We start from the raw sequence: 21,684 nt of genomic DNA on the forward strand, positions 1-21,684 counted from the left end.
TATTATTAGAAAATGTTTATTGTTTTTGTGTGCAAAAAAAATTAATTAAAAAAAAACGTAAAAAAAAAAAGAATTCAATGAATAAAATAAAAATATATAACAGCTTCAACAGCAGACTTGATCAAGCAAAAGAAAATCTCAACTTCAAGATAGAGTGTTTGAAATTACTCATTTAGGGGAAGGTAAAAAAAAGGAAGAAAGCCTATAAGACTTATGGGACACCACAAAGTGAATAAATTTTCATATTATAAGAGCTGCAGAAGGTTGGGTGCAGTGACTCATACCTGTAATGCTAGAACTTTGGGAGGCTGAGGTGGGAGGATCACTTGAGCCCAGGAGTTCAAGACCAACCTAGGCAATGTAGTGAGATCCCATCTCTGCAATCAATCAATCACTTAAAAGCTACAGAAGGAGAAGAGGTTTAAAAAGGCACAGAAAACCTATGTTTTGGCTGGGTGCACTGGCTCACACCTGTAATCCCAACACTGTGGGAGGCCAAAGCAGGTGGATCACTTGAGGTCAGAAGATTGAAACCCCGTCTCTACTAAAAATACGAAAAAAACTAGCTGGGCGTGGTGGCAAGCACCTGTAATTCCAGCTACTCAGGAGGTTGAGGCACAAGAATCGCTTGAACTTGGAAGGCAGAGGTTGCAGTGAGCTGAAACTGTACCACTGCACTCCAGCCTGGGTGATGAAATGAGACTCTGTCTCAAAAAAAAAGAAAGAAAAAAAGAAAATCTATTTTTTAAAATAATAGCTGAAAACGTAGGTCTTCTTTGAGGATTTATAGTCAAATGGTCAAAAGTCAGGGACAAAGAGAATTCTAAAAAAACAGCAAGAGAAAAGTATCAAGTCACATATAAGGGAGTATCTATTAGACTAGCAGCAGATTTCTCAGCAGAAATTTCACAGGCATGGAGAGAATGGGATAATATGTTCAAAGTACTGAAAGAAAAAAACAAATAGGCAGCCAAGAATCTGTAAGACTTTATTTGTCCCTCATTTCTGACGGATAGTTTACAAATTAGCAGCCAAGAGTCTATACCCAGCAAAACTACCTTCAGAAATGAGGGACAAATAAAGTCTTTCCCACACAAGCAAAAATAGGAAATTCATCACCACCAGACTGACCCTACAAGAAATACTCAAGGGAGTCCTGCACCTGGAAGCAAAAGAAACCAATAATCACCATTATGAAAACACACAGAATTATAATGCTAACAACCTACACCACCACCACCGCCATTACCACAACGCTGTACAGCACATGCCACTGTGATACACAAATAAGAAAAAGAAGAGTCAAATGTGATCACTACAGAAAACTACCAAATCACAATGCTGAATGAGAGAAAAAAAAGGGAGAATGAATATGCAAAAACAAAACAAAACAAAACCAAAAAACGGCCAGGTGCAATGGCTCACGCCTGTAATCCCAGCACTTTGGGAGGCCAAGGCAGGCAGATCACGAGGTCAGGAGATTAAAACCATCCTGGCTAACACGGTGAAACCCCATCTCTACTAAAAATACAAAAAATTAGCCGGGCATGGTGGCGGGTGCCTGTAGTCCCAGCTACTAGGGAGGCTGAGGCAGGAGAATGGTGTGAACCCAGGAGGCAGAGCTTGCAGTGAGCCGAGATCACACCACTGCACTCGAGCCTGGGCTACAGAGCAAGACTCCGTCTCAAAAAAAAAAACAAAAACAAAAACAAAAAAAATTAAAAAAAAAAAAAACAGAAAATAATTATCAAAATGACAAGAGGAAGTCCTCACCTATTGACATCAATCATGAATATACACCAATTAAATCCCCCTACTTAAAAGACACAACCTGGCTGAATGGGCCTATTTTAATCTCTTCTCCCTCTGTAGCTTTTAAATTACTTATGTATTCATTTATTTGTAGAAATGAGATCTCACTATGTTGCCTAGGTTGGTCTTGAACTCCTGCTCAAGCAAAACTCCCAGCTCAGCCTCCTAAACACATGACACATCCAACTATAGGCTGCTTACAAGAAAATCATTTTACCTGTAAAGACATATATAGACTACAAGTAAAGGAAGACAAAAAGATATTTCACTCAAAAGAAACAAAGTAAGCAAGAGTAGCTACACCTGTATCAGATAAAACAGATTTTAAGTAAAAAACTGTGAAAAGAGGGCCAGGAGCAGTGGCTCACGTCTGTAATGCCAGCACTTTGGGATGCCAAGGCGGGCAGATCACCTGAGGTCAGGAATTCAAGACCAGCCTGACCAACATGGCGAAACCCCGTCTCTACTAAAAATACAAAAATTAGTCGGACATGGTGGTACATGCCTGTAGTCCCAGCTACTCGGGAGGCTGAGGCAGAAGAATCGCTTGAACCCAGGAGGTGTAGGTTGCAGTGAGCCGAGATCATGCCACTGCACTCAAGCCCGGGTGACAGAGCAAGACCCTGTCTCCGAAAAAAAAAACTGTGAAAAGAGACAAAAAAAGGTCATTATATAGTGATAAAATGTTCCATTCAGCAAAGGGATATAACAATTCTAAATCTATATGCACCTAACACCAGAGCACCCAGATACATAAAGCAAATACTATTAGATCTAAAGAGAAAGATCAACTCCAATAAAGTAACGGTTGGAGACTTCAATAGCCCATTCTCAGTACTGGACAGAGGATCTAGACAGAAAAACAAGAAAGAAACACTGGATTGGAACTGTACTTTAGACCAAATAGATCTAACAGACATTTACAGAACATTTCATCCAACAGCTGTGGCAGAATACACATTCTTTTCATTAGCACATGAAACATTCTCCAGGACAGACCACATATTAGGCTATAAAACAATTATCAATGGATGTTTAAAAACAGAAATCATATCAAGTATCTTTTCTGAACACAATGGAATAAAACTAGAGATCAATCACAAGGGGAACTTTAGAAACTGTACAAATACATAAAAATTAAACAACTTGCTCCTGAACAACCAATGAGTCAATGAAGAAATTAAAAATGAAGTTTAAAAGCTCTCTGAAACAACTGAAAATAGACAAACACAACACACCAAATACTACGGGATACAGCTAAAGCAATATTAAGAGGGAAGTTTATAGCAATAAATGTTTACATAGAAAAAGTAGAAAGATAAACAACCTAACAATGCACCTCAAGGAATCAGTAAAGCAAGAACAAACCAAACCCCAAATTAGTAGAAGAAAAGAGGGCCGGGCACGGTGGCTCATGCCTATAATCCTAGCACTTTAGGAGGCCAAGGCGGACAGATCACAAGGTCAAGGGATCAAGACCATCCTGGCTAACACGGTGAAACCCCGTCTTTACTAAAAATACAAAAAAATCAGCCAGACATGGTGGCAGGTACCTGTAGTACCAGCTACTCGGGAGGCTGAGGCAGGAGAACAGTGTGAATCCAGGAGGCAGAGCTTGCAGTGAGCTGAGATTGCACCACTGCACTCCAGCCTAGGGAACAAAGTGAGACTCCGTCTCAAAAAATGAAAAATAATAAATAATAAAAAAATCAACAACATGAACAGTTGGTTTCTTGGAAAGATAAAATCAACAATCGATTAACTAGACAAGGAAAAAAAATCCAAATAAAATCAGAAACAAAAAAGGAGACATTATAACTGATACCACAAAAATACAAAGAATCATTAGAGACCATTACAATAAACTATATGCCAATAAATGGGAAAACCGAATGAAAATTAATAAATTCCTGGACACGTACCACCTACCAAGATTGAAGTAAGAATAGAAAACCAACAGACCAATCACAAGTAACAAGATTGAATCAGTAATAAAAAAAAAAGTTTCCCAACAATACTTCCTGATCACCAGGTAAAATAAATAAGACAAAAAGAACTAGAACAAGAAAAGAATGTCCACTCTCACTATGGTTATTAATATAGTAATGGAAGTCTGAGCCAGAGCAATTAGGCAAGAGAAAAAAATAAAGGACATCCAAATTGGAAAGGAGGAAGCCAAACTGTTCCTGTTTGTACACAGCATAATCTTAATAGACAACCCTTGAAGCTCCACTGAAAACTCTTAGAACTGATAAATGAATTCAGAATAGTTGCAGGATACAAAATTAACATTAAAAAACCAGTTATGTTTCTATATACAAGAAAATAGCAGAAAAAGAAATCAATCTCATTTATAATAGCTGCAAAAAAAAGAGTAAGTTTAATAAACGCAAAGAGGTGAGTTTATTAAATTTCTACAAGGAAAACTATAAAACACTGATGAAAGAAACTGAACAAGTCAAAAAAAAAAAAAAAAACACATTTCATGTTCATGGACTGGAAGAATTAGTACTGTGAAAATGGCCATACTACCAAAAGCAATCTATAGATTCAATGTAATCCCTATCCAAATACCAATGACATTCTTTACAGATAAAGAGAAAACAATCATAAAAGCCATATGCAACCACAGAAGACTCCAATAGCCAAAAGAATAAAGCTGGAGGCATCACACCACCTAATTTTAAAATATACGATAAAGCTATCGCAACTAAAACAGCATGATACTGACATAAAAACAGACACATCAACCAATGAAACAGAACAGAGAATTCATAAATAAATCTATATATTTACAGCCAATTGATTTTTGACAAAGGTGATTTTTGAACATTCAGTGGGGAAAGGACAGTCTCTTCAATAAGTGGTGATGGGAAAACTGGATATCTATATGCAGAAAAATGAAATTAGACCCCTATGTCTCACCACATACAAAAACCAAATCAAAATGTAATGTAAATTTAAGACCTGCAACTATGAAACTACTAAAAGAAAACATTGGGGAAAGACATCAGGACATTGATCTGAGCCAAGATTTTTGAGTAAGACCTCAATAGCGCAGACAACAAAAGCAAAAATAGGCAAATAGGGTTACACACACCAAAAAGCTCCTGCACAGAAAAGGAAACAATCAACAGAGTGAGGAGACAATCTGTTGAATGGCAGAAAACATTTTCAAATTATTCATCTGACTAGGGACTGATAGAATGTATAAGGAACTCAAACAACTCAACAGCAAAAAACTAAATAATCTCACTGAAAAGTAGACAAATGATCTAAATAAACATTTCTTAAAAGAAGACATATAAGTTGCTAACGAGTATATGAAAAAATGTTCAATATCACTAATCATCAGGGAAATGCAAATCAAAGCCACAGTGAGATACACCCAGTTAAAATGACCATTATCGAAATGATCAAATAAATAAATAAAGACACTGGCAAGGATGTGGAGATCAGGAATCATTAGTTTACTGCTGGTGGGAATATAAATTAGTATAGCCACTGTTTAAACTGGTATAGAAGTTCCTCTAAAAACTAAAGATAGATCTACTATATGATCCAGCTGGGTATACATCCAAAGAAAAGGAAGTCAGTATATAAAAGGGATATCTACAGCCCCCTGTTTATTGTATCACTACGCACAGTAGCCAAGATACAGAATCAGTCTAAGTGTCCACCGAGAGACAAATGGATAAGAAAAGGTGGTATATATTTGGTCACAAAAAAGAGCAAAATACTGTCATGTGCAGTAACATGAACGGAAATAGAAGTCATCATGTTAAATAAAATAAGCCAGACATAGAAAGACAAATAGCACATGTTGTTACTCATATGTGAGAGCAAAGTAAGTTGATCTCATAGAGGTAGAGAGTAGAATGGTGGTTACAAGAGGATGAGAAGGGTAGTGGGGAGGTGGATAAAGAGAGATTGGTTAATGGGTACAAACCCACAGAAGGAATGAGCTCTAGTGTTTTGATAGCACAGTAAAGTTACTACAATTAACAATAACTAATTGTAAATTTCAAAATAGAAGATTTGAAATGTTCCCAAGACAAAGAAATGATAAATATCTGAGGAGATAAATATCCTAATTACCTTGATTTGATCATTACATACTGTATGCATGTATCAAAATATCACCTATACCTCATAAATATGTATAATTATTATGTATCAATTAAAAATGGAATGGGGCCAGGCACAGCGGCTCACACCTGTAATCCCAGCACTTTGGGAGGTCAAGGCGGGCGGATCACGAGATCAGGAGATAGAGACCACCCTGGCTAACAAGGTGAAACCACGTCTCTACTAAAAATACAAAAAATTAGCCAGGCGTGGTGACGGGTGCCTGTAGTCCCAGCTACTTGGGAGGCTGAGGCAGGAGAATGGCATGAACCTGGGAGGCGGAGCTTGTAGTGAGCAGAGATCGCGCCACTGCACCCCAGCCTGGGCGACAGAGCAAGACTCCGTCTCAAAAAAAAAATTTAAAAAAAAAGGAATAGGAAGCTACTAAACCAGTCAAGAAAAGTGTTTGTCTTTTTTTTTTTAATAGTCAAAGCATACTACATTCCACATTCTTGCCCTGTTTACCTTTAGTAAAGGGCTATAATGGAAAATGGATTTAATATTAGGCAATTCATCAGTATTTTTTCAGTTACATCACACATTAGTTAATTTATCACTTTCTCTCACATTTTCATACTAAAATCAAACTAGGATACACAGACCAGCCATTTAAAACATATTGAAATGGCCAGGTGCGGTGGCTCACGCCTGTAATCCTAGCACTTCGGGAGGCGAAGGTGGGCAGATCGCTTGACATCGGGAGTCCAAGACCAATTTGGCTAACATAGTGAAACCCCAACTCTACTAAAATACAAAAAATTAGCCAGGCATGGTGGCACACACCTGTAGTCCCAGCTACTCGGGAGGCTGAGGCAGGATAATTGCTTGAACCTGGGAGGCAGAGGTTGCAGTGAGCTGAAATCATGCCACTGCACTCCAGCCTGGGCGACAGGTTTTTTTGAGACTCCATCTCAAAAAAAAAAAAAAAAAAAAAAAGTATTGTACAAACAATTGCTTACACTGCTACCAAAGTAAATTTGACAAATGAAATAGTTACATTTCGCCAAGTTAGAAAAGTAAATGGAAACCACATTAACTAAATATTTAAAGTTAAGATTTTTAAAATATGGAAGATAGTTATATTTTCACAATAAGTAACTAAAGAATATGTATTTTTTAGGATTCTTTTTAGTATGTCCTTTGAGTATGTCCTTTTGTTAACACTCACCACACAAATTACTATTAAAAGTAGTCCAAACAAGCCTGGGCAAATGGCGTAACTCTGTCTCCACAAAAAAATACAAAAATTAGCTGGGTGTGGTAGCACATGCCTATAGTCCCAGCTACTCAGGGGGCTGAGGTGGGAGCATCAATTGAGCCCGGGAGGTAGAAGTTGCAGTGAGCCGAGATCATGCCACTGCACTCCAGCCTGGGCAACAGAGTGAAACCCTGTCTCAAAAAAAAAAAAAAAAAATGTAGTTCAATCTGCCAGTAACAGAGCACTAACCAACACTACTTCAGAAAAAGAAAACAAACAACAAATAAAAGCAAAGTTTCAAAACCATATGCATCTCTTAATCTCAGTTTTAAATTTGTCATAACTGCATTCAGGCAACTTTGTAAGAATGTTAACATCACTGAAATTAGCAAGGTACCTGCACTGCTTCCCAGGTTTCAGTTTGCATTTTCTTCCCTCTGGTTGATTTGCATCGAAGCAGCATTCATCTTTACACTGGTCACTATAGCCACAATCACATTCTTCACCTTGTTCTACCATTCCATTTCCACAAATAGGTTGGCCAGATTCTGAGGAAAATAAACAAGACAAGGTAAGTATTGCGTGCACACATTAATTTTATTTAAAATTCACAAATTCTTTAGACCATCATAACAAAGGTACAGAGGAAAACTTTGATGAATAAGTAGAACCAACTGGGAATATGGAAATCACGAGATCTAATTCTAACAGGGGTCTGCTACTAACTAGCAATGAGATCTTGGGCAAGTCACTTGCCTTTTGGGGCCTTCAGTTTCTTAATCTGTACAGTGAGGGTATTTGACAGAGGGTCCCTTCTAGAAGCAGTAACTTGCAAGTTAGGCCATGCTACATTGAGCTTTATTGACTGTACTATTTATATCACACAAATACAAATCAAGTTAGTGCTTCACTAACCAGGAAAAAAAAATTAAGCCTTTTTTTGCAACAGAAAATTTCGAACATACCTAAAAGTAGTAAAAGAATAGGTACAATGAACTCCCATGTACCAATCCCTCATCTTTAACAACTATCAACAATATGTTGTTCTTGTCTCATTTACTCCCACAATTTTTTTCTGCAGTATTTTAAAACAACCCCACCTAACATATTATTGTCCCTGTAAATACTTCAGGATGTATCACTAACACAAAGTTTTTTCTTATTTAAACCTAACCATAATAAACATGATCATATCTAACAAAATTAATAACATGCTTAATAACATCTAACAGCCAAGCCATGTTCAATTTTCCTCAAATGTCTCTTTACAATTTGTTGCTGTCAATCCAGTTTCAAACCCGAGGTTCCCCTAACCCCAACTCCTCCCCTCATGGTTGCTTTTTGACAGGTCTCTTATGTTCTTTTAACGTATAATAGATTTCCCCATTTTTATTTATTTTTATACCATTGATCTGTTAAAGAAGTTGGGTGATTTTGTCTATGAAATCTCCCACATTCTATTTAGCTTATTGTAATGCAATCAGTAGGTAATTTTTTTTTATGTACATTAGTTTTGCTGCTGAACTAAACCAAGCCCCTTAAGGCAACAAACATGTATTATTTATATCTTCTGTATTCTCACAGACCTTAACGGTATTGAGCCAGATCTTGGTTGATTAAGATTAGACAGTCTCATCTAAGCATAGTGAATAATTTTAGAAAATTTCTTCAGCAGTCTTCTAAAGTTCTTTGATTTTTGTCAATGGAATTTAAAATTGGAACAGAAATGCTCCTCTTTGTAAGATCATAAAATCAAACAGCTTCAGCAACTGCAGAGAATGATAAAAATCAAATGCCTTAAATGTTCTAGGAAATAAAACTAACTTCCAGGGAGTCTGTAACTTGCTAGAGACCATATATCCCAGTATAGGCAAAACACAGACTATACCTAGGGTTTTCTAGGTCTACAATCTGGTGCTCTTTTCTTTCTACTACACCAAATCGACGTGGAAAACAGTCATTGTACAGGCTTTCAGTTGAGAAATGAATAAGTAGAAGGGAACACATACATACATCTCAACACAGGAACCCATACATCTCAACACAGGAACCCCACAGGAAGCCCATCTAAATCAAAAATGTTCTAGAAAGACTGGCTTTATATTCAGATAATTATTTCTTTATGGTAAATTATCTTCCTTTATTTATATCTGCAATATAAAACAGAAGCTTGGCATGAACATATGCACTCGCACCAGCCCAGAAGAAAGGATCTGGGACAAAGCCACTTGGCAACAGGACTGGGAACACAGACCCTCAGGGCACAGAGGAGCCTAGCTGAACCCTGATTTCAGGGGCCCCAGGGATATTGCTGTGGAGGCCCCTGCTCTCCAGAGGCAGACTGGCCTAGGTGAAAGCAGAAAGTTCATTCTTAACCACATCGACTATTTTTAAAAATCTTGGAGGTCACTGAAGCTTCACCCCTGTTTCACTTTAAACCATCTCTTTTGTTCTCAAAAACTAGAAGCATGCACTATTTATAATAGCAAACACATGGAATCAACCCAAATGCCCATCAATGATAGACTGGATAAAGAAAATGTGATACATATACACCATGAAATACCACGCAGCCATAAAAATGAATGAGATCATGTCCTTTGCAGGGACATGGATGAAGCTGGAAGCTATCATCCCCAGAAAACTAACACAGGAACAGAAAACTAAACACCACATGTTCTCACTTATAAGTGGGAGTTGAATAATGAGAACACAAGGACACAAGGAGGAGAACAACACACACCAGGGCCAGTCCAGGGGTAGGGGGTGAGGGGAGGGAGCACATTAGGACAAACAGCTAATGCATGTGGGGCTTAAAACCTAGATGACGTGTTGATAGGTGCAGTAAACCACCATGGCACATGTATACCTATGTAACAAACCTACACATTCTGCACTTGTAACCTGGAACTTAAAGTGAAATTTAAAAAAAAAAAAGGTCAGGCAAGGTGGCTCACTCCTGTAATGCCAGCACTTTGGGAGGCCGAGGCAGGCGGATCACAAGGTCAAGAGATCGAGACCATCCTGGCCAACATGGTAAAACCCCGTCTCTACTAAAAATACAAAAAAATCAGCTAGGCGTGGTGGCACGTTCCTGCAGTCCCAGCTACTCGGGAGGCTGAGGCAGCAGAATGGCTTGAACCTGGGGGCAGAGGTTGCAGAGAGCCGAGATTGCGCCACTGCACTCCAGCCTGATGACAGAGTGAGACTCTGTCTCAAAAAAAAAGCAAAAACAAAAACAAAAAAAACTAGAAGCATGCATCTGCACATATATACTAGGCGAATAATAATGATTTTTACAAGTCTAGTAATAATTTTATAATTCACATGACACATAATTTATAAGAAAACAAATAATGAAGTCAGAAAATGATACATTATTTACTACATATTAATTTTTATTTCATATAAAATTAGTACTTCAAGTTAGTTATTTGCTAACAGTTTAAACAACAGTGAGGTACTGTTTGTTTGTTTGTCTGAGATAGAGTCTTGCTCTGTTGCCCAGGTTAAAATGCAGTGGCACGATCTTGGCTCACTACAACCTCCAACTCCTGGGTTCAAGGAATTCTTGTGCCTCAGCCTCCCAAGTAGCTGGGACTACAGGTGCACGCCACCACGCCTCACTGATTTTTTTATTTTTTGTAGAGACAGGGTTTCGCTATGTTGGCCAGGCTGGTTTCGAACTCCTGGCCTCAAGCAATCTCCCTGTCTCGGCCTCCCAAAGTGCTGGGATTACAGGCATGAGCCACCCTGTCCGGCCTAAAAATACTGTTTAAATGCAAAAATTATAATAGGTGCACATTTTGTTGTAATTTAAGAAAAAATTTTCTTTCCTGTTAATACCTACAAAGCAATATGTACATTTTTAAAAGTCAACTTATATCAGAAGGTTTACTGTGAAAACCCAGTTTACAAATGAAGAATCTTAATGTACCTGTACATTAAGAAGCATTAGAAAAACAACCACTGATAATAACAATAACAAAAATGATAACATCAATGTAATTTCAATCTGCCCTTTTAAAAGAAAAAGAAGGCTTTAAAAGATAAGGCCAATCAATACAATAAAAAACTGATTAACTGGACCTCACCAAAATTTTAAACTTTTGCTCCAAGAAAGAACTGTGAAAAGGGTGAAAAGACAAGCTACAGACTGGGAGAAAATATTTGCAAACCAGTATCTGACAAAGGACGTATCTAGACTATATAAAGAACTCTCAATACTCCAAAGAAAAGAAAAAAGTCCCACTAAAAATGACCAAAAAACATGGACAGGCATTTAATCAAAGATGATTTATAAATGGTCAATAAGTACATGAAAAGATGTTCAGCATCATTAGCCACCAGAGAAATGCAAATTAAAACCATGAGATATCACAACACGCCCATCAGAACAGCTAAAATAAAAAACTGTGAAAACTCCAAATGGTTGTGAAGATGCAGAGAAACTGGATCATTTGTGCAGTGTTGATGAGAACATAAAATAGTACAGCCACCCTGGAAAAGAGTTTGGCAGTTTTGTACAAAGCAAAACAAGCAATTGCTATATGGTCCAGCAATTGGATTTGGGAACATTTATCTCAAAGTAAAAACTTATGTTTATACAAAAAACCTGTACATGAATGTTTACAGCTGCTTTATTCATAATAGCCAAACACTGGAAACAGCCCAGATGTCTTTCAAATGGATGGTTAAACAAATTGCAGTACATATATACCATGGAATACTACTCAGAAATAAAAAAGAACGAACTATTGACAAAGGCAACAATTTAGATGAATCCCCAGGGAATTATGTTGAGTAAAAAAAGGCAACTCCAAAAGGTTGTATACTGTCTGATCTTATTTATGTAACTTTTTGAAGTGACAAAATTTTGCATATGGAGAACAGGGTAGCAGCAGGGAGGAAGGAACAACAGAAAGGAGGTAAGCATGGTTACAAAACAATGAGGGATCCTTGTAATGACAGAAGTGTTCTGATTCTTGACTGTGATAGTGGATACATAAATCTACGCATGTAATAAAATTGTATAGAACTAAATACACACAAAGAGAAATGAGAACAAAAAAAAACTAGGGAAATTGGAATAAGATCTATGGATTTTCTCAATATCAACATACTGGTCATGATATTGTACTACAGTCTTACAAGGCATTACCATTGGAGGGAACTGAGTGAAGGGTACAGAGAATCTATTACTTCTTATGAACTCTATGTGAATCTATAATTATCTCAATAAAATTTCAATTAAAAACAAAATCCCATGCTTATCTGGAAATCTTCCTCAATTCTTTCTCCTTTGCTGTCACATGTTTAACCCCTCTTTAAGTGCTCTTAATGTACAAAGATGAATAGGCCTCAGTGTTTCCCCTAAAGAAACCTATGGTCTTGTGAAATAGGACAAGGACACACACACAAAAAAAACCCTAATACAAAGTAAATATTTAGAGTATGTTCAATATCACACGAAAGACATAACAGATGAACAGAAGAACAAAATCTGGTCTATACATATAATGGAATATTATTCAGCCATAAAAAGGAATGGAACTCTGATACATACTAAAACACAGACAAACCTTGAAAATATTATGCTAAGTGAAATAAGCCAGGCACAAAAGAACAAATATTGTATGTCCCCACTTACATGAGATACCCAAAACAGGCCAATTCATAAAGACAGAAAGTGGATTAGAGGTTACCAGGGGCTGAGGGGGAAGACAGAGCTTTACTGCTTAATGGTTATAGAATTTCTGTTGGGATGATGGAAAAGTGTGCAAATGAAGAGTGAATGTATTGATTATATTCACATTCAACATTGTACATATAATTAATGTCACAGAACTGTACATTTAAAATCAGTTTAAAATGGCAAATTTTATGTTATATATATTTTGCTAAAATAAGAAATAATTTCATAGTAACTTTATTTACATTAGCCCAAATCCAAGGTATTCATGATAGGAGAACAGACATACAAACTAGGACATATTCATACAATGTAATACTACTCAGCAATAAAAAGGAGTAAAATACTAAAGATGAATCTCGAAGCTGTATGCTGAGTTAAATAGCCTTCCACAAAAGGATACAAACTGTATACTTCCACTTATATGAAGACAAAGACAATGTATAGTGAAATAAATCAAACAGCAGTTGCCTCTGAGGGTGTGTTGGGACAAAGCCTGATTGGGAAGGGTGATAAAAGAAAGTTCTGGGGTGACAGAAACATCCTGTATCTTGCTAGGTAGTTTACAGAGGGAAATGCATCTGTCAAAACTTATCAAATGATGCACTTAAAATTTGTGCATTTCACTTATGCAGAAAACAGAAAAAGAACTATAAGCAATATTGAACTCTAGTTAATGATTTGTAAACTAAAATGTTTAGGTGTGAAGTATACTGATGGCTGCAACTTACTTCAAATTGCAATAAAACATGAATTGAGAGATGGCAAGATTAAGAAATAACGAGATAAAGGAAATACAGCAAAGTGTTAGCAACAGTAAAATGCAGGTGGTGGGTATGTCAATAATCACTATAGAATTCTTTCAAGTTGTCTGAATGTTTGAAAATGTTCATAACAAAATGTTAGGAAAATATACATACCAACAAAACAGTTGTTTCTCTTCTTCTCAAGAACTTGGCTTATATTTCTAATACTACAGAGTGAGAATTTATTGTTGTTAAGTTTGTCCCCAGATGTTGCTCTTGCATACATGATGTAATTGCCATTTTCTTTTTGCCCCAAATTCTTAGATTCTCCTGGTGTGCACTCTGTTCCAGAATCATGCTGTCAAAAAGAATATAAAGTTACATAAACAGGAAGTAAAATAAGGTTTTCAGGTCAACTGATTAAACGTAATGTTCTCATTAGGAAAACAATGGAAGCTTGTGGACTCTCCTTTAAAAAGGATCTTACAATTGTTTTACACCTTGAGTAGGAAAAGAATTTGCTCTTTTAGGGGTCACTGTCTTAGAAAAGACGGAAAATCAGTGGAGGTCTAGCCATAACAATGTATAGCTTTGTAAGCCGGGACTAGAATTGAGGACAGACTGTCATAAAAGTCTATTAAAAATAAGCTCACCTACTTTTAAAACTAGTAACGTAAAATAAACTACTTTAAAACTACTAAATAGTCTCTAACATATATATATGTTAAATTACATGGTATGACTAGTTCAGAGAAGACAGAGGTGGGGAAAGACAAAAAAATCAAGAGACTGGCAGGGGGATAAATACACACAGAACAGGAATCTAAGACAGCTAACTTAATAGCCAATACATAAAGAAAGGTAAGTAAAAATGCTGACTAAGAACAGAAACACAATGATATTATTTTTAAATGAAAAATGGTAAAAGCCTAGAGATAAAACCAAAATACTGCTTTACCAAATAAAGAGGAAACAGAGTTCTGTGTACATGTAACATATAAATGCACATAAGTGGTGTTCGGTTTCGATACATTTTATTGAAGAATCAGATACATACAGCATAGCTCCCTGAATTTTCTCAAAGTAATGCTTATGAGATCAAGCAACAGAACACTACTACCAGATCCCAGCAGCCCCTGCCATCCTGGGGGATATGCACTAAAACAACCCTCACAATGCCCCTCAAACAATTCAGAACACATCAGAAGGGGCAAAAAACACTGGACACTAGAGTAATCGTGCTATTTAATTAAAATCTTGTTTTAAATACCCAACAACCCCACTCTCAAGAAAGAAAAAGACTGTCCAAGGGCGTTTTGTTTTTTCCTAGAGCCCAACTAAGTTACTTTCATTTTCTATTCCCTCTTCTGAGGCAACTGTTAAATTAAAAAATGTGTCCTCTACTATCACCTTTATTCTTCCTGATACCTCTTGCCTTTCTCCTGAATCTAGATTCAGCATTTAACAACTCTATACTATTCACCAATATTATCTTGCTTTATGTTTTCAACCTATAAAATTCAATTCAGTTTCTGAAAAAGGTGTAGCACTAGAATTCTCAGCATTAGAGTTTTAGAAACGAAAGAAAAAAATCCCAATTCTGTGTAACTCTTGATGTCATCACAGAATATTTTGCCACTTTTCAATTCAGTAAATATTAATGAATGTCCAGTGCTATAAAACGAGGCACTAAAATATAAAAATATAAAGATGAGAAAAGTATTATCCCTAGCCTTCAAGGCACTTACATTCTATTTTTAAATGATAGCAAATCTTGACATATCTGCTTAGTCTGACTTGCTGCTGCATAAATCCATTACAGATATCGCTAGTCAATTATTATTTTACTAGGCCAGAGTATATTACAATAGATCATCATTAACAGGAATAGAAGGGGGAACACGTTGTAAGCAAGCATGCCAGCTATTTGCCATCCTCAGATAACGAATAAACCAAGCACATGAATAAGCAAAACACAAAATAGAACATAAAGGCCATCTTGACTGGACCCGCACAAGTCCTAAAAGTTCAAATCAAGAGAAGGGTTTCACAAAGAAACTATAATCTTTGTGACAAGAAAACAGAAAAATTTTTCTAACTATAAGAAAGAAAATTAAGAAAACAAAATATCCATAAATAAAAATTCAATCATAATCTACCATGCACTGTAACTATTAAAATTTTGATCTATTTCCTATCTGACATATCTAGCTATATCATATTTTAATATAAAATTTGGACTACACCATGTGTACAGTTATAACTTTTTTTTTTTTTGAGACAGAGTCTCACTCTGTCCCCCAGGCTGGAGTACAGTGGCGTGATCCTGGCTCACTGCAACCTTGGACTCAAGTCATCCTCCCCCACCTTAGCTTCTCGAGTAGCTGGGACTACAGGTGCAGGCCACCACACCCAGCTAATTGTTTTTGTGTGTATTTTTGGTAGAGACGGGGTTTCGCCATGTTGCCCAGGCTGGTCTCGAACTCCTGGGCTCAAGTAATCTGCCCGCCTCGGCCTCCCAAAGTGCTGGGATTACAGATGTGAGTCACCACAGCCACCCTCCATGTGTACAGTTATACACACCTTTCTTTCAGCTTAACAGTATAAAATGAGCACTGCAAAACTTGATATTTAAATGACTGCAGAGCATTCCGTGGTATTTTCGTACTGTAGGGCCATTTAGGCTGCTTAAAACTTTTTGGTATTATAAATAAAACTATGATGGTTATATTTTCTTAATTAAGGGCCATATTCATTTACATCATCTAACAACATGGATCAAGAGTTCAACAGGCAGACATGGGAAGGAACTGACTTTCTAGCGGAGGAAAGTTTTAAAGGTCTGTGAATTACTTAATTTGACAGACGAGGGGAGATAATGCTAGAAATATACTTAAACCCCAAATTATCAAACACCCTAAATGTGAAGATAAGGAAATTGTACCAGCAATATTAGAAAGTAGTAGAAGTAAGTTAGTAAGCACAAGTGGCATTTATTAGAACTGTATTTACACAAAGGTGAATCTGCTGAGAGTAGAATTTTCACCCTGAGAGACAGGAACTTTGTCTCATTTATGATTACAACTTCCTATAACAAAGTTTATAAAGTAGTTTATAATAGGTGCCCAATAACTATTTCAGATAGGATAAATAAATATAAGAAATAATGTAAACCACAGAAAAAGTAACATTGACATTACTACAAATGTATAAGAGAGAAAGAGATTTCAGATAAAGATGTTAAGGAAGACAGGTTCAGGTGTTTATGATTCTGGCTGATCTTACTATTAAATTACTCAACAAATATTTATTAAGCATTGTATAATTTGGATGTCTGTCTCCCCAAATTTGATCCCAATGTTGTTAGTGGGGCCTAACAAGAGAGGTCTGGGTCATGGGGGCAGATCCCTCATGATTAATGCTCTTCCTGAAGAGTTGGAGGTGGGTGGGTGAGTGCATTCTCACTCTCTTAGTTCCTGCAAGAGCTGGCTGTTAAGAGCCTAGTACCTCCTCTCTCCCCGACCCCACGCTCCCACCGCCTCCACTCTCGCCATGTGATCTCTGCACATGCCAGCACCTGTTGCCCTCCATCATAAGTGGAAGCAGCCTGAGGCCCTTACCAGAAGCTGAGTAGATGCCAGCACCATGCTTTTTGTACAGCCTACAGAATCATGAGCCAAATAAACCTCTTTTCTTTATAAATTACCCACCCTGAGATATTCCCTTATAACAACACAAAACAGATGAAGACAACCATCTACTATGGATACAGATGGCAGAATTAACAACATTTGCAAAAGAATGGGGTATAACTGAGCGTGGTAGGCAAAGAGTGTGAACCAATTTCTCCATTAAACAATAATATAACATTAATTTAATAAAAACATCTCACTGGCAGCTAGGTAGGAAAGAGATTAGACAAGAAGTGAAAAGAGAATGGTCTAGATTCCCTACTGCAAGTGTGGTTCACAGATGAGTACCAGCAGCAGCAGCAGCAGCATTATCTGGGAGTATGTTAGACATACAGAAACTCAGGCCCCATCAAAGACCTACTAAAAAAGAATCTGTGTTTTAAGATTCTCAGGTGATGTATATGCACATTAAAATGAGTGACCTGGGACTATAGGCCAGACAAGTAGCTGGAGGGGTACTAAAATTCCCCTGGTAAGGCCTGGAACCAAGATGACTTAGGGAAAAGAGGACACCTATCTGCTCTTGAAAATGCAAATCAACTATGAACAATAATTCTCTGCTCATCTCTAAAATTCCAAGTACTCTTTTAAGAACAGATCACAAAAGCAGTCAAGAGTTACAGAGTAAGCACATTTTAAATACCTTATCCAAGAACATTAATAATTATCAATTTCTGATTGGGACGTAGAAGAAGAAAGACTTGCAACTTAGTGAGATGGCACCTATTTTACAAACATGGGAAAAATTAGAGAAGTGCATTTGGGGATTTTAAGCTACAAGTAGACAACTTATTTTTAAAATCATAAAAATTTGCACTTTTGCAAGTGATAAGGTGAAAGTAAAATGAATTTACATACTGTTTTCAAGTGTACATTTCCAAAATGTTATCTTTAATAAGCTCTACCAAAATCACAAAGAATATCATTCAGTATTCCACATTTCTGTGTTGTACTGATCTTTAAGGTCACTTAAAAGATCAATATAATGGACTGGGTATTAGATAATATCAAAGATTGCTGTTAATTTTGTTAGGTGTAATAACCACATTGTGGTTATATTAGAAAATGTCTATTTTTTCAGGAATGTGTACTGAAATATGTAAGGATAGATAGAGTTCCTTTAAATACCTTAGCAAAGAAAAAGAAAGAAATACAGATAGAATATATGGCAAAATCTTCACAATTATTGGCTCTGAATTAGGGGTTGATAAAGTAGCCAGCAGCTTGTTTTTATATGGCTTAACTAAGAATGGCTTTTCCATATTTAACAAATTGTAAAAGCAACAAACACTGTACAACAGAAACCAAACACTGCCCCTGAAGCCTAAAATGTTTACTAGTAGGCCCTTTACAGAAAATGTTTGCTGATCCCTGTTCTGAATCATGGGCATATAAGGCTTTGTTGCACTATTTGTTCTACTTTTGTGTATGTTAGAATTTTTTCATAATAAAAGATTTTAAAATATCAATCTCATTCCACAGTAGAGAAAATACTTTAAAACATCAATCTCATTCCACGGTAGAGAAAAGATTTTAAAATATCAATCTCATTCCCTAAAAATGCTTTAACGGAAACAAAACAAAAAAACAATTTCTCACAATTTGCTGAACATTCAAAATGTACTTTTAAACAATGAATAATGATTCTCATTCAAAAGATACTTGAGTACATTATGTACTAGGCATTGTTCTAGGGCCAGGAGATATAGATATTATTTTGTCTGAATAAGCCAGATGAAATTCCTTGCCTTCACAGAATTCTGGCATTGTTATGCTTTTCTTATTTTAATCACAAACATTCTATCTTCCTCTCTTTCAGTATGGTCAAATACATTACTGTGCTCTGACATAAAAACTAAACACTCGTAAGTACATTTGTTTTCACTGTAAATTTTAAATAAATCACTCAACATAAAAATTAGACTAATAAGTATTTTTTAAGCTAATAATTAGACAATACTTACTGGGGATCCAAAGTTATGTCCAACTTCGTGAGCAAAAGTAATGTGAGAGACTTTGGGAGGTACATGAGACCCATAGTTCTGAACAGTAATAATTCCAGTGTTTAAGGACTTCTTCTTACCATCTGAATAGAGTTTACTTTTTTCACATATTCCTCCAGAGCTTCCTAATCCAGAACAAAAAAAATGGCTAAATTAGCATCTGTTTCCCTTTACCCCCTAAAAAAGGTAATATATGCTATATTAAATGAAAACATTTCATATTTTAATCTAAAATAGAACTGGTACTCAAACGTATCACATATGCAAAAGTTTCTTTGGTCCAAGACTAAGAAGTCACTTCAAATAAAAGTTTGAATGACATTCATAAAGAAACTCCCAGGACTGAGTACACAGCCATTACAAAATGTTCTTCATAATCAAAATGTCCCCCAAATGTTGTTCCCATTAATTTAGGTAAACAAATATTTACATTTCCTTTCAATTTGAATATATCAATATTTACACTAAGTCAAAGTGTACATCCTTTCATCTTTTAAAAAGAAATGATTTAAGTTAAATGAAAGTTGAACAAAATATCCTCAAGAAGATTCTGAGAAAGTCACTTCTACAAAAAGCAGTGAGGCACATGAGTACATGATTCCCCGTCCTGAGATATAACATACAATGTATTTGTTAAAAAAGAATATAATTCTGTCAAGAAAGTTAAAAAAAAAAGGGGGGGGGTAGAGAAAAGCAGGAAAAAGAGAAGATGGGTGGGCAGGAAGGAAGAGATAGAAAGCAAATGAGGCAAAAGGTTAATAACTGATTAGTCCATCAAGAATTCACCACTGCTGAGCACAGTGGCTCACGCCTGTAATCCCAGCACTTTGAGAGGCCGAGGCAGGTGGATCACTTGAGGTCAGGAGTTTGAGACCAGCCTGGCCAACATGGTGAAACCCCATCTCTACTAAAAATACAAAAATTAGCCAGGTGTGGTGGTGCACACCTGTAATCCCAGCTACTCAGGCAGGAGAACTGCCTGAACCCGGGAGGTGGAAGTTGCAGTGAGCTGAGATTGTGCCACTGCACTCCAGCCTGGGCGACACAGTGAGACTCCGTCTTAAAAAAAAAAAAAAAGAAGAAGAATTTCACCGTACTATTCTTGCAACCTTTCTGCAGGTTTGAAATTTTCAAAAAAATTTAAAAACTGAATTATGATTGTTCCAATATGTCTTTAGGACACTATCAAATTTTAAAAGAAAAACCATATTTCCACTTAAATATTTTTATCATTTTGTACTTCATCTGTTCATTAACAGGGACTTTAGAATTTAATAGCAAATGACAGTGCTTTCACAGCCAAAATCAATTATGAGAAATCAGAAAAATAATAATAGGAAAATCAGAAACCACCTCGTCAATTCATGCCTTTATATAGACATTACACTGGTAAGATCATATTTTCTTTTAATTAACTTTATTATAAGATTTTCAGTGAGAAGTTATTTAGTTTATATTTATACTTAAAAGTTTTCCCTATTTGATTTTTAAAAGAAATACAATCAAATGGATAAGGGTATTACGATAACTGCTCTAATTAGCTTTCTATATACAAGTTACAACAAAGTTACTAAACCATTAAAAAAAAAGTCTAATATTGCTTCTCCTCCCCTTCCCATTCTCCCCGCTTCAAAAACAAGTCTAATATTTAGAATCCCTAATAAAGCATGTACAGAAGGCAATTCAAAACAGGTCTGCAAGAACAGCATTATACTACAACTGTTGCCTTGCTCCCATTAAATATAAGAAATATATGGCAACAAAACACAAATTTGAATTACTGTTACTATATAATTCAGAAAGCTGAAATGAAAAATGTGTATCAAAGAAACACGAGGTCAGGAGACCGAGACCATCCTGGCTAACACAGTGAAACCCAGTCTCCACTAAAAATACAAAAAATTAGCTGGGCATGGTGGCAGGTGCCTGTAGTCCCAGCTACTCGGGAGGCTGAGGCAGGAGAATGGCGTGAACCCAGGAGGTGGAGCTTGCAGTGAGCGGAGATCGCGCCACTGCACTCCAGCCTGGGTGACAGAGCAAGACACTGTCTCAAAAAAAAGAAAAAAGAAAAAAAAAGAAAATACAAGTAACATGCCCCACCATTTTCAATCCAGAACTCTGCCCACCTCAGGTGATGTATATGCACATTAAAATGAGTGACCCGGGACTACAGGCCGGACAAATAACTGGAGTCACACGCAAATTTAACCCAGCAAGGGGTTGAGAACCTTTATGATATTCAAAATTTACTACCTTTTCTACATTGACAACTGAGTAGAGAGAAAATACCAAATAATTTGTGAGTATTTAATATATTTTCTTAAGCTAGTTCTACTTTTGGAGCTCAGTCCTGAGGAGCACACCATTATTTCTGGAAACCAGAAAATATATAAATAAGTATTCTGTATATAAT

At 36.5% G+C, this 21,684-nt stretch overlaps 1 protein-coding gene across 3 annotated transcripts in view; it reads right to left on the reverse strand.

Annotated features, from left to right (window-relative positions):
* Positions 1-21,684, reverse strand: part of LOC116463538 (disintegrin and metalloproteinase domain-containing protein 10) — a 158,711-nt gene that overhangs the window by 18,976 nt on the left and 118,051 nt on the right. For all 3 annotated transcript variants that reach the window (XM_032146673.2, XM_032146674.2, XM_058434685.1), the window contains exons 9-11: positions 19,233-19,396; positions 13,751-13,934; positions 7,536-7,686 (exon numbers count right to left, since the gene is read on the reverse strand). In XM_032146673.2, coding sequence (XP_032002564.1) covers positions 7,536-7,686; positions 13,751-13,934; positions 19,233-19,396 — 499 coding nt within the window. The remainder of the gene's footprint in view (positions 1-7,535; positions 7,687-13,750; positions 13,935-19,232; positions 19,397-21,684) is intronic.

The sequence above is a fragment of the Hylobates moloch genome, unplaced genomic scaffold, assembly GCF_009828535.3.
Source record: "Hylobates moloch isolate HMO894 unplaced genomic scaffold, HMol_V3 SCAFFOLD_40, whole genome shotgun sequence".
NCBI classification, from domain to species: domain Eukaryota; kingdom Metazoa; phylum Chordata; class Mammalia; order Primates; family Hylobatidae; genus Hylobates; species Hylobates moloch.